The following is a 13911-nucleotide window of genomic DNA, read 5'->3' on the forward strand; positions in this document are numbered from 1 at the left end:
ATTTTACTTCACTATATTATAGCCTCTTTCTTTCTTTCTTTCTATTTTTTCTCCCTTTTACTCTGAGCCGTGTGGACGAAAGGCTCTTGGTGCTCCAGCCAGGCATCAGGGCCGTGCCTCTGAGGTGGGAGAGCCAACTTCAGAACACTGGTCCACAAGAGACCTCCCAGCTCCACGTAATACCAAACGGCAAAAATCTCCCAGAGATCTCCATCTCAACATCAAGACCCAGCTTCACCCAACGACCAGCAAGCTACAGTGCTGGACACCCTATGCCAAACAACTAGCTAGACAGGAACACAACCCCATCCATTAGCAGAGAGGCTGCCTAAAATCATAATAAGGCCACAGACACACCAAAATACACCACCAGACGTGGACGTGCCCACCAGAAAGACAAGATCTAGCCTCATCCACCAGAACTCAGGCACTAGTTCCCTCCACCAGGAAGCCTACACAACCCACTGAACCAACCTTAGCCACTGGGGACAGATACCAAAAACAACGGGAACTACGAACCTGCAGCCTGTGAAAAGGAGACCCCAAACACAGTAAGATAGGCAAAATGAGACGACAGAAAAACACACAGCAGATGAAGGAGCAGGCTCAAAACACACTGGACTTAACAAATGAAGAGGAAATAGGTAGTCTACCTGAAAAAGAATTCAGAATAATGATAGTAAGGATGATCCAAAATCTTGGAAATAGAATAGACAAAATGCAAGAAACATTTAACAAGGATGTAGAAGAACTAAAGAGGAACCAAGCAATGATGAAAAACACAATAAATGAAATTAAAAATACTCTAGATGGGATCAATAGTAGAATAACTGAGGCAGAAGAAAGGATAAGTGACCTGGAAGATAAAATGGTGGAAATAACTACTACAGAGCAGGATAAAGAAAAAAGAATGAAAAGAACTGAGGACAGTCTCAGGGACCTCTGGGACAACATTAAACGCTCCAACATTCGAATTATAGGGGTACCAGAAGAAGAAGAGAAAAAGAAAGGGACTGAGAAAATTTTTGAAGAGATTATAGTTGAAAACTTCCCTAATATGGGAAAGGAAATAGTTAATCAAGTCCTGGAAGCACAGAGAGTCCCATACAGGATAAACCCAAGGAGGAACACGCCAAGACACATATTAATCAAACTGTCAAAAATTAAATATAAGGAAAACATATTAAAGGCAGCAAGGGAAAAAAAAACAAATAACACACAAGGGAATCCCCATAAGGTTAACATCTGACCTATCAGCAGAAACTCTGCAAGCCAGAAGGGAGTGGCAGGATATACTTAAAGTGATGAAGGAGAAAAACCTACAACCAAGATTACTCTACCCAGCAAGGATCTCATTCAGATTTGATGGAGAAATTAAAACCTTTACAGACAAGCAAAAGCTGAGAGAGTTCAGCACCACCAAACCAGCTTTACAACAAATGCTAAAGGAACTTCTCTAGGCAAGAAACACAAGAGAAGGAAAACACCTACAATAACAAACCCAATACATTTAAGAAAATGGGAATAGGAACATACATATCGATAATTACCTTGAATGTAAATGGATTAAATGCTCCCACCAAAAGACACAGGCTGGCTGAATGGATACAAAAACAAGACCCATATATATGCTGTCTACAAGAGACCCACTTCAGACCTAGAGGCACATACAGATTGAAAGTGAGGGGATGGAAAAAGATATTCCATGCAAATGGAAATCAAAAGAAAGCTGGAGTAGCAATTCTCATATCAGACAAAATAGACTTTAAAATAAAGACTATTACAAGAGACAAAGAAGGACACTATATAATGATCAAGGGATCGATCCAAGAGGAAGGTATAACAATTGTAAATATTTATGCACCCAACATAGGAGCACCTCAATACATAAGGCAAATACTAACAGCCATAAAAGGGGAAATTGACAGCAACACAATCATAGTAGGGGACTTTAACACCCCACTTTCACCAATGGACAGATCATCCAAAATGAAAATAAATAAGGAAACACAAGCTTTAAATGATACATTAAACAATATGGACTTAATTGATATTTATAGGACATTCCACCCAAAAACAACAGAATACACATTTTTCTCAAGTGCTCATGGAACATTCTCCAGGATAGATCATATCTTGGGTCACAAATCAAGCCTTGGTAAATTTAAGAAAATTGAAATCGTATCAAGTATCTTTTCCGACCACAACGCTATGAGACTAGATATCAATTACAGGAAAAGATCTGTAAAAAATACAAACACATGGAGGCTACACAATACATTACTTAATAACGAAGTGATTACTGAAGAAATCAAAGGGGAAATCAAAAAATACCTAGAAACAAATGACAACGGAGACACGACGACCCAAAACCTATGGGACGCAGCAAAAGCAGTGCTAAGAGGGAAGTTTATAGCAATACAAGCCTACCTCAAGAAACAGGAAACATCTCGAATAAACAACCTAACCTTGCACCTAAAGCAATTAGAGAAAGAAGAACAAAAAAACCCCAAAGCCAGCAGAAGGAAAGAAATTATAAAGATCAGGTCAGAAATAAATGAAAAAGAAATGAAGGAAACAATAGCAAAAATCAATGAAACTAAAAGCTGGTTCTTTGAGAAGATAAACAAAATTGATAAACCATTAGCCAGACTCATCAAGAAAAAAAGGGAGAAGACCTAGATCAACAGAATTAGAAATGAAAAAGGAGAAGTAACCACTGACACTGCAGAAATACAAAAGATCATGAGCGATTACTACAAGCAACTCTATGCCAATAAAATGGACAACCTGGAAGAAATGGACAGATTCTTAGAAATGCACAAACTGCCAAGACTGAACCAGGAAGAAATAGAAAATATGAACAGACCAATCACAAGCACTGAAATTGAAACTGTGATTAAAAACCTTCCAACAAACAAAAGCCCAGGACCAGATGGCTTCACAGGCGAATTCTATCAAACATTTAGAGAAGAGCTAACACCTATCCTTCTCAAACTCTTCCAAAATATTGCAGAGGGAGGAACACTCCCAAACTCATTCTACGAGGCCACCATCACCCTGATACCAAAACCAGACAAAGATGTCACAAAGAAAGAAAACTACAGGCCAATATCACTGATGAACATAGATGCAAAAATCCTCAACAAAATACTAGCAAACAGAATCCAACAGCACATTAAAAGGATCATACACCATGATCAAGTGGGGTTTATCCCAGGAATGCAAGGATTCTTCAATATACGCAAATCAATCAGTGTGATACACCATATTAACAAATTGAAGGAGAAAAACCATATGATCATCTCAATAGATGCAGAGAAAGCTTTCGACAAAATTCAACACCCATTTATGATAAAAGCCCTGCAGAAAGTAGGCATAGAGGGAACTTTCCTCAACATAATAAAGGCCATATATGACAAACCCACAGCCAACATTGTCCTCAATGGTGAAAAACTGAAACCATTTCCACTAAGATCAGGAACAAGACAAGGTTGCCCACTCTCACCACTATTATTCAACATAGTTCTGGAAGTCCTAGCCACAGCAATCAGAGAAGACAAAGAAATAAAAGGAATCCAAATCGGAAAAGAAGAATTAAAGCTGTCACTATTTGCAGATGACATGATACTATACATAGAGAATCCTAAAGATGCTACCAGAAAACTCCTAGAGCTAATCAATGAATTTGGTAAAGTAGCAGGATACAAAATTAATGCACAGAAATCTCTTGCATTTCTATACACTAATGACGAAAAATCTGAAAGTGAAATTAAGAAAACACTCCCATTTACCATTGCAACAAAAAGAATAAAATATCTAGGAATAAACCTACCTAAGGAGACAAAAGACCTGTATGCAGAAAATTATAAGACACTGATGAAAGAAATTAAAGATGATACAAATAGATGGAGAGATATACCATGTTCCTGGATTGGAAGAATCAACATTGTGAAAATGACTCTACTTCCCAAAGGAATCTACAGATTCAATGCAATCCCTATCAAACTACCACTGGCATTTTTCACAGAACTAGAACAAAAAATTTCACAATTTGTATGGAAACACAAAAGACCCCGAATAGCCAAAGCCATCTTGAGAACGAAAAATGGAGCTGGGGGAATCAGGCTCCCTGACTTCAGACTATATTACAAAGCTTCAGTAATCAAGACAGTTTGGTACTGGCACAAAAACAGAAATATAGATCAATGGAACAGGATAGAAAGCCCAGAGATAAACCCACACACATATGGTCAACTTATCTTTGATAAAGGAGGCAAGCATATACAGTGGAGAAAAGACAGCCTCTTCAATAAGTGGTGCTGGGAAAATTGGACAGGAACATGTAAAAGTATGAAATTAGAACACTCCCTGACACCATGCTCAAAAATAAACTCAAAATGGATTAAAGACCTAAGCGTAAGGGCAGACACTATCAAACTCTTAGAGGAAAACATAGGCAGAACACTCTATGACATACATCACAGCAAGATTCTTTTTGACCCAGCTCCCAGAGAAATGGAAATAAGAACACAAATAAACAAATGGGACCTAATGAAACTTAAAAGCTTTTGCACAGCAAAGGAAACCATAAACAAGACCAAAAGACAACCCTCAGAATGGGAGAAAATATTTGCAAATGAAGCAACTGACAAAGGATTAATCTCCAAGATTTACAAGCAGCTCATGCAGCTCAATAACAAAAAAACGAACAACCCAATCCAAAAATGGGCAGAAGATCTAAATAGACATTTCTCCAAAGAAGATATACAGATGGCCTACAGACACATGAAAGAATGCTCAACATCATTAATCATTAGAGAAATGCAAATCAAAACTACAATGAGATATCATCTCACACCGGTCAGAATGGCCATCATCAAAAAATCTAGAAACAATAAATGCTGGAGAGGGTGTGGAGGAAAGGGAACACTCTTGCACTGTTGGTGGGAATGTAAATTGATACAGCCACTATGGAGAACAGTATGGAGGTTCCTTAAAAAACTACAAATAGAACTACCATATGACCCAGCAATCCCACTACTGGGCATATACCCTGAGAAAACCATAGGTCAAAAAGAGTCATGTACCAAAATGTTCATTGCAGCTCTATTTACAATAGCCAGGACATGGAAGCAACCTAAATGTCCATCGACAGATGAATGGATGAAGAAGATGTGGCACATATATACAATGGAATATTACTCAGCCATAAAAAGAAATGAAATGGAGGTATTTGTAATGAGGTGGATGGAGTTAGAGTCTGTCATACAGAGTGAAGTAAGTCAGAAAGAGAAAAACAAATACAGTATGCTAACACATATATACGGAATCTAAGGGAAAAAAAAAAAAAAAGGCCATGAAGAACCTAGTGGCAAGACGGGAATAAAGACACAGACCTACTAGAGAATGGACTTGAGGATATGGGGAGGGGGTGGGGTGAGATGTGACAGGGTAAGAGAGTGTCATGGACATATATACACTACCAAATGTAAAATAGATAACTAGTGGGAAGCAGCCGCACAGCACAGGGAGATCAGCTCGGTGCTTTGTGACCACCTAGAGGGGTGGGATGGGGAGGGTGGGAGGGAGGGAGATGCAAGAGGGGAGAGAAATGGGAACATATTGTATATGTATAACTGATTCACTTTGTTATAAAGCAGAAGCTAACACACTATTGTAAGGCAATTAAACTTCAATAAAGATGTTAAAAAAAAAAAAAAGAAAAGGAAGTTAAACACATACAGATTGGGAAGGAAAAAATATAGCGTCTTTGTTTGCAGATGACATGATTGTCTATATAGACAATTCTAAAGAATCAAAAAAACAAAACAACAACAACAAAAAAGAACAAATAAAACTTCCTGGAGCTAATAAATGATTATAGCAAGGTCACAAGGTATAAGGCAATAAACAATTGTAATTTGAAATAAAAAACACAGTGTCATTTACAATAGTAACAAAAAATGAAATACTTAGGTATAAATCTAACAAAATATGTTCAGGATCTATATGCAGAAAACTATATAACTATAATGAAAAAATTCCAAGAAGATTTAAATAAATGGAGAAATATTCTATGTTCATGGATTGGAAGACAGTATTGTTAACATGTCAGTTTATCCCAACTTGATGTATAGATTCAATGCAATCCCAATCAAAATCCCAGCAAGTTATTTTGTGGATATTGAAAAACTGATGCTAAAATTTATATGGAAAGGTGAATATAAACAAACTGATAAATCCATACAATGAAATATTATTTGGCAATAAAAAGAAATTAGCTAGGAAACCATGAAAAGACATGGCAAAATTAAATGAATATTTCTTTTTCTTTGGCTGCACCAAGTATGGCTTGTGGGATCTTAGTTCCCCAATCAGGGACTGAACCCGGACCCAGCAGTGAAAGCCCAGAATCCTAACCACTGGACCACCAGGGAATTCCCTAAATGAATATTTCTAAGGGAAAGAAGCCAGTATGAAAAGATTAAGTATTGTATGATTCTAATTATGTGACATTTTGGAAAAGGCAAAAATATGGAGATAGTAAAATGGTCACCAGAGGTTTGGAATTCAGGGGGAGGGATAAATAGGTAAAGCACAGGGGATTTTTAGGGCAATAAAATTACTCTGTAATTACTGTAATGGTGGATACAAAACATTAAGCATTTGTCAAAACCCATAGAACTTTACAGCGCAGAGTGAACCTTAATGTATGCAATTTGTAACAACAACAAAAATCATTTAGGAGATGGGGAGGGGGATCCCCCAGGAAGAAATGCAGACTGAGGAGAGAATCTAACAATATTACAAATCTATGAAACAACTTCAGTGAAGAGGATGGGAGAGAAAGGTGCTGACCTAAGTAACGGTGGAGATGAGTAGAGTCTCTAAGACTGAAAACAAAAGGAACTGCACATGAGCATTGTACTCTATGACAAAGTTTTTTCCGTGGGTGTGTGGATTAACAATTCTGATACTGCTATACATGTATACTGAAATGTATCAATTAAGTAAATGAATGGCAGAGGGTAGGAGCCAGGTTTTTCACCATTGGAGTAGAAATATACAGATATGCAAGGGGAGGAGGCTAGAATGATCCATGTGGTAATGGGTTAGAGTTACAGACATCATGTGAACTTACGTCTATCGTAATATAAATACAGATGGTTCCATAAAGAAATATTTATAGATATATGTATAAACATGTATCTTTTGCTCTGTTAGCCGACAGGGCCTAAAAGAAATGACACACCAGTAGCAAAGAGCACACATAGTGCCCAGATCCTGGTTCCTAATACCATTCTTCAAGAGAAACAAGGGCTCTTTCGTTGAGTCTAGAACCAGGACAAGATATATACGAGTGAGCCTGGAGCCTTTTGTAGTGCCAGGAAGTAAGGATGTGCTGGGGAGAAAATCCCTACATTGATAGGAGTGGGCATATCAAAGGAACACAGGGGCCAACTGAAAGAGCTCCCAGTGGCCAAAGCTGGAACAATCTGAACAACTAAATAAAGTAGTATTGGATTATAACCCAAAGTACAAAATAAACATCTGTAAGTACATACTGATATAATGCATAAATAATGAATAAATTAATAAACGGGAGAAAAGACAAATCTCCCATGCAGAAGAATTCCAAATAATTTATGCAGACACTCTGCCCTAAAAGAGAGGGTATATAACTCACCGCTCCTTAGGTGTGGGCTGCACATTGTGACTTCCTTCCAAAGAGTACATGATAGAAAGGAGGAAAAAAAGAATAATTTCACAGAGGAAAAACCATTGAGTGAGCAGTGCTTCCTCACTCAGGTGATCAAGGCCAAGATCAACAGTAATAAATCTTGCTGATAGTATGTCCCCTTAATATGAGATGATAAAAGTGGGATGTGTTGTGATGAAAGTGGCACACTGCGGTCCTCTTCCCAATAACCCATAACCCCAGTCTAATCGTGAGAAAAATCAGCCAAATTCTAATAGTGGGGCGACCCAAGAAATACCTGACTGGTACTTCTCAAAACTGTCAAGATCATCATGAACAAGGTAAGTCTGAGAAAGTGCCACAGCCAAGAGGAGCCTAAAGGGACATGACAATTAAATGTAATGCTGTGTCCTGGATAGGACTGTGGAAGAGAAAAAGGAAATCTAAATAACTCGTTGGCATCAGTTATTGATTATATATCCATATTAGTTCATTAATTGTAACAAAGGTATCACAGTTAATGTGAGATCTTAACAGGAAACCGAGGGCAGAGTATATGGGAACTCTGTACTATCTTCTCAATTTTTCTGTTAAGTCTAAAACTGTTCTAAAGAAAAGTCTATTCATGAAGTCATTACAGCGACTGTGACTGTGAACTTGTAAATTCTCCTCAGTGATCTATACGCATCTCTATAGTAGGGATTGTCTCAGAACCCAGCACAGAGACTGTCAGTTATTAAAATTTCAATAAATATATGTCCATGAATAAAGAGAGTTCCATTACTCATGGAAATCTGGTAAGTGTATGTCAGGAGCTCACAGAGGCAGAATCTGAATCTGAAACCTGAATCTGAAAGTGTTGAATAATAAGAAAAAATAAAGGACATACAAAAGGAAAAAAAAGAAGTCTATTAAAAAGTAATTATCCATGGGACTTCCCCAGTGGTGCAGTGGTTAAGAATCCGCCTGCCAATGCAGGGGACATGGGTTCGATCCCTGGTCCAGGAAGATCCCACATGCTGCGGAGCAGCTAAGCCTGCGTGCCACAACTACTGAGCCTGCGCTCTAGAGCCCGCTCGCCGCAACTAGAGAAAGTGCGCTCACAGCAACAAAGACCCAATGCAGCCAAAAATAAATAAATAAAATAAATAAATTAATTTAAAAAAAAAGTAATTATCCAGGGACATCCCTGGTTCTCCAGTGGTTAAGACTTCGCCTTCCAATGCAGGGGCTGCGAGTTTGATCCCCGGGGAGCTAAGATCCCACATGCCTCGCAGCCAAAAAACCAAAACATTAAACAGAAACAGTATTGTAACAAATTCAGTAAAGACTTTAAAAATGGTTCCCTTAAAAAAAAATCTTAAAAAAAAAAAGTAATTATCCAATAGTGGAGGGGGGATGTATGGGTGAAACAAGCTTGGCCATGAGTTGACCACTGTGGGGGCTGGGCCATAGGTGCTGGCACTGGGTGGGCGGGTGAACTGTACGGGGAGGGCACGAGGCCTCCTGGTGGGTAGCGGATGTGCCTCAGTCTTCCTGGAGGTGGGGGGACTGTCTTATGAGGTGTGGTCCTCGTTGTTGCCATGAATCTCCAGGGTCCTCACCCCGTGCTGTGCGGAGCTCTTAGCGCTCCTGCTCTGGCCTGTGCGCCCCCCGAGGCAGGGAGGTCAGCCCAGCACTGTCTGGGGCCCCAGGCCCTAGCACAGCCCTCGGTCAATACCGAGCGAATATTGCCGAGCTTTTCAGCAGCTCTTACTTTTGCTCAGTAAAACTCTGCCTCCTACAATTTCTAACTAGCTCTGACCCCCGCTTACTCATCCCCCCAAGAACAAACAGAAATCAGCTTCCTTGCCACGTGGTGGCCTCTTAGGTATTTAAAGAATGCTGTTTTGTTTTTCATTCAGCATCTGTGCCCCGTTAATTATTTTCTTACGCAGGGAAAACATTCCTCCATTCCTTCAGTCTTCATGTGATATAGTTTCCAGCCTTCTCACTTCCATTTCCCTGCAGTTTCGGTGTCTCAGAGTGAGGTGCTCAGTACTGGACACAGGCCACCTGAGGCCAGGCACCTGCCGTGCACGCGGCCTCGTGGGCTGCCCGCGGAGGAGCCGGGATGCCTGGCGCCCTGGGTGCATGGAGCAACCACAGGGCAGACAAGGCGTTGCCCACTCTGGTGGAGAGTGACAGGAGCGGGAGGCTGTGGAAGATGGAACAAGAGGGACTTGGGACTTGATTCTCTAAGCAATCCTGGAAGGCTCGGAGCAAGGCCCTGACTGCCTCATTCACCACACAATACCCAGGGCAGAGAAACTCCCACCACCAAATATTCATTAACATGATCCTGTTGAAGAAAATGCCTGTGACGTGCCTTTGGTAAAATTCTGTTCTTCCTGCTTTCAAGGCCCTGGCTTCATTTGCAGGAGAATGAATGGTAACAGCTGTGACTGTATTCACCTACCAGGAGGTAGGAGATCACATTTTCCTTTGGAGGCAGGAGTGTAGAGCTGAGTCAGCACTGGAAACGGCAGAACTTGGGGCCTGGAGTAAAGAGACCCAGCTTTTGAGCCAGGGCATGTAGGGGAACCAGCTTCTCCAGGGAACAGGCGGACTGAGGCCTCAGACGTGGTCAAGACTGGGCAGAGCAGCAGGGAGATGGCAGATGGGCCACCTCACATCTTTTAGTTTTTGCTTCTAATTAGCTTGCTGTGTGGCCTTGGGCAAATCACTTTACCTCTCTGAATCTGTACCCTCATCAGAAAATGAGGACATTCACCTGGGTGAGCTGCCGACTCTAATGTTCTATGATTCCGTTGGAGCATTCACTCAGCAGATATTTCTTGAGGTTCTATCATGCTCCAAGCATGGCCCAAGGTGCCAGTGTGGGCGAGTAAACTGACATTATTCTTGCCCTTATGGGGCTAATGATCTAGTCTGGAGACAGACAGCAAACAGATAAAGCAGCAAACACACAGAAAGTTTTAAACTGCTGTTGGGAATGGAACAGAAAGCTGCGTTGAAGGGGGTGGTCTTCCTAAACGGAGTGGTCAGGGAAGGCTGCTCTGAGGCAGCGATGTTGAAGCTGGGACCTGAATGACAAAAAGGAATAAACTACAGACAACCTGGGGGGAAGAGTGTTCCAGACAGAGGAAGAGCAGGTTGAGCCTGAGGCGGGAAGCAGCTTGGCATGTTGAGGGGACTGGAAGGGAGGGCAGCATGGCTGGAACAGAGTAAACGAGGCAGGAGCCTCACAAGGGTGAGATAGCCAAAGCCTCGGTGGCCACAATGAAGAGTTCTGTTTTTATCCTGGGCGCTTTGGGAAGCTACTTGAAGACCTGACTCCGGCTGGAACGTGTGGGGTGGATTGGAGGTGGATAACAGGGCCTGCTGACGGTGCTGCCCTCAGTGAGGCCCTGGACAGATGGCTGGTTCAAATCCCGGCTCCACCACTTTCTGTCCTGTCACCTTGGGCAGGTTAGTTAACTTTGTGCCTCAGTTTCCTCGGAGTGTAGTGGTTAAAAGCATGGACTCTAAAGACAGGCCCATCCGAGTTCAAATCCTAGCTTTATTGCTTCCGTGCTGTATGTCGTTGGACAAGTTTCTTAACCTCATCAGCATCCTCTGTAAAACGATGATCATAAAAGGACTCACCGCATGGGGTTCTAGTGAGGGTTCCATGAGCTAACACACCCCAAAGCTACAAGAGGGCCTGGGATTTAGTGAAGGCTCGTTAAACATTAGTTGGTGCTGTCATCATCATTATCACCGTCATCATCATCATCACCGTCATCATCATCATCGTCATCATCATCATCATCATCGTCATCGTCATCATCATCACCGTCATCATCATCATCATCACCGTCATCATCATCATCACCGTCATCATCAGCATCACCGTCATCATTGTTATTGTAATTATAAGATACATGACCTTTGACAAGTAAATTTCCTTTTTTGAACCTATTTTCCACATCTGAGGCTGATAATCCCTATATCCCCGGGTGGTTGTGAGGATTACATCTACATGCATGTTTCTCCCACACAGTAGGAGCTGACTAAAGAGCAGCCATCTGGCTTCTGTGCCAGGCCTGGCGCTGGTCAGAGGGGCCTTTACGCCCATCGCACTGAGCACAGCTAAAGTGTGAGGAGCTTCGCGTCTCCCAGAGCATCCTCACACACACCACCTTGTTGGGACCCTCAACAGCTTCATAAGAAAGACAACACATCTCCATTCCAGTCTTACCAAGGAGAGACAAGGCCAGGGCTCAGAGTAGATGGTCATTCTTCAAGGTCTGGAACCCAAACAGTGGTGGTGGTGTGGGTGAGGGCGGGGAAGGGGAAGCTGTTCCAAACCTTACTTCACATCTCCTTTCAAACTGAGAATCCTTCAGAGACATGCAGGGCAGGTATTCTCACCTCTGTTTCACAGGTGAGCAAACAGTGGCCCAGGGACGTATAACTTTGCCCAAAGTCGCATGACAAGTAAACATATGGATCTTTCTTCTGAAGCCAGGATTATTCTCAATCCCACACGGCCTCCATAGAGCAGAGCTCTTGGTTTATGGCTGATGTCTTCTTAAGCCCAAGACAGCTGGGCATTGTAGGCTCTGGACCATTGACCTCCCCTCCCCTCCCCTCCTTGCCTGAGTCTTAATAGCCGAGAGGCTGAGTGAGCCCTGGATTGGGGTTTCAGCAGCAAAGACTCTGGTCCCGGCTTTGCCCCATCTCAGAGTGTCTCCTTACAAAGGGGGTTGCACTCTGTAAAGCTGTGCCTGTTGATCTCCATCTCCCTTCCAGATATAACTGAGTAGGAATCCGCGCCAGGGAGCCTGAGGGGCAACGGGAGCTGCACAGGGACTGCCAGTGGTCCCAGAGCCTGTGGGGGACGGAAGGAACTAAGGCGACACACGCTTATGAAGGAAGCCCTGGAGGAAGGGGTGAGGGAGGGTGTGGCAGCTGTAAAAGGGAAGGCGTGGAAGAGGAGGATGAGCAGTCTGTCATAGTCCTGAGGAAGAGAAGACGGGCTGGCCTGGCACAAAGAAGGGTCGAGACCGGACACCAGGGAAAGCTTGTAAAATGCCGTTGCCCGGCAAGCGACTGTGCGAGTGCGACTCTTGCAGAGCCTGCTGCCCGTGGGCAGGACAGCTGACAAAGTGCCTTGAGGGCTCTTCTAATGTGAGGAGCCCGAGGACTTTGATGTCATTAGCAAAGAGAGTTGGGGACTTCTCCCCGTCACTTGCTGAATGACCCCAGATGGATTCACCTCCTGTTCGGGGCCTTGTTTTGCCTACCCTGAAAATCTGCTTGTACAAGTGGATGGTCTCAAACTTTCCGGGGCTTCTTTTTTCTAGGGCCTTCACCAGATCCTCCTCCCGGAGAGCCAGCATGACACTCGGCCCTTGATCCTGGTGAGCCTGGGAGCTGAGGTGATACGGGTTAGGAAAGAGAAATTTTGTGAACTGATTGACAGTAAGACAATAGAAAAATTGTCGAAGTTCGAGATCAAGTACCCCAGGTCAGTGCTGGAAATGTGCGTACCTCCCACCAGATCAAATGAACAATTTTTTTTGCCTCTTATTTTGGTAAAAGAAAGAAAAAAGTGATGATACCTAAAGCTGACACTGGTGGAATGAAACTGATAATTGTTGGTACACTCGAAATTGGCTCAATCCTTTTGATAATAATTTTAGATAATAATGTTCCAAGGGCCACAAAACTGTTCCTACCCTTTGAAGCAATGGTCTACCTGTGAATTTATCTGTATGTAACTAAATTATAAGGAAAGCTATATACACTAAGATGTTCGTAGCCTCCATATTCATAATAGAAAAACAACCACCTTTACCCACATGTGTTACACCAGGGGGATAGTTTAGAAAACTGTGGTACATTCCCTTGATAGAAAGTAACTTTTATTTAAAAATCATAAGTAAATGAGTGATAAAATGCTACAAGAAAAGGATAGGGTACAAAATTGTATATATTCATACTATGACTATGCCTTTGTAAAACACATGAGAAAAATCTAGAAGGAAAATGAGCAAAAATGATAATATCTGTGGTATTGCCCAATTTGTAATAGTCATTCTCTCTGGAAGGTCGGACTAAAAGGGACTTTCTGGTTATAGTTATATATTCCTCTGATGTTTAATTGGTTTTGCAGTGAGTATGCATTTCTTTTATGAGGGAAAAAAAAAGATATACTTTTT

At 42.0% G+C, this 13911-nt stretch overlaps 1 protein-coding gene across 2 annotated transcripts in view; it reads left to right on the forward strand.

The window, feature by feature from the left end:
* CNBD2 (cyclic nucleotide binding domain containing 2) overlaps positions 1-13911 on the forward strand; it is a 78233-nt gene that overhangs the window by 59072 nt on the left and 5250 nt on the right. For both annotated transcript variants that reach the window (XM_057528481.1, XM_028169352.2), the window contains one exon: positions 13054-13217. In XM_057528481.1, coding sequence (XP_057384464.1) covers positions 13054-13217 — 164 coding nt within the window. The remainder of the gene's footprint in view (positions 1-13053; positions 13218-13911) is intronic.

The sequence above is a fragment of the Balaenoptera acutorostrata genome, chromosome 15 (assembly GCF_949987535.1).
Source record: "Balaenoptera acutorostrata chromosome 15, mBalAcu1.1, whole genome shotgun sequence".
Taxonomy (NCBI): domain Eukaryota; kingdom Metazoa; phylum Chordata; class Mammalia; order Artiodactyla; family Balaenopteridae; genus Balaenoptera; species Balaenoptera acutorostrata.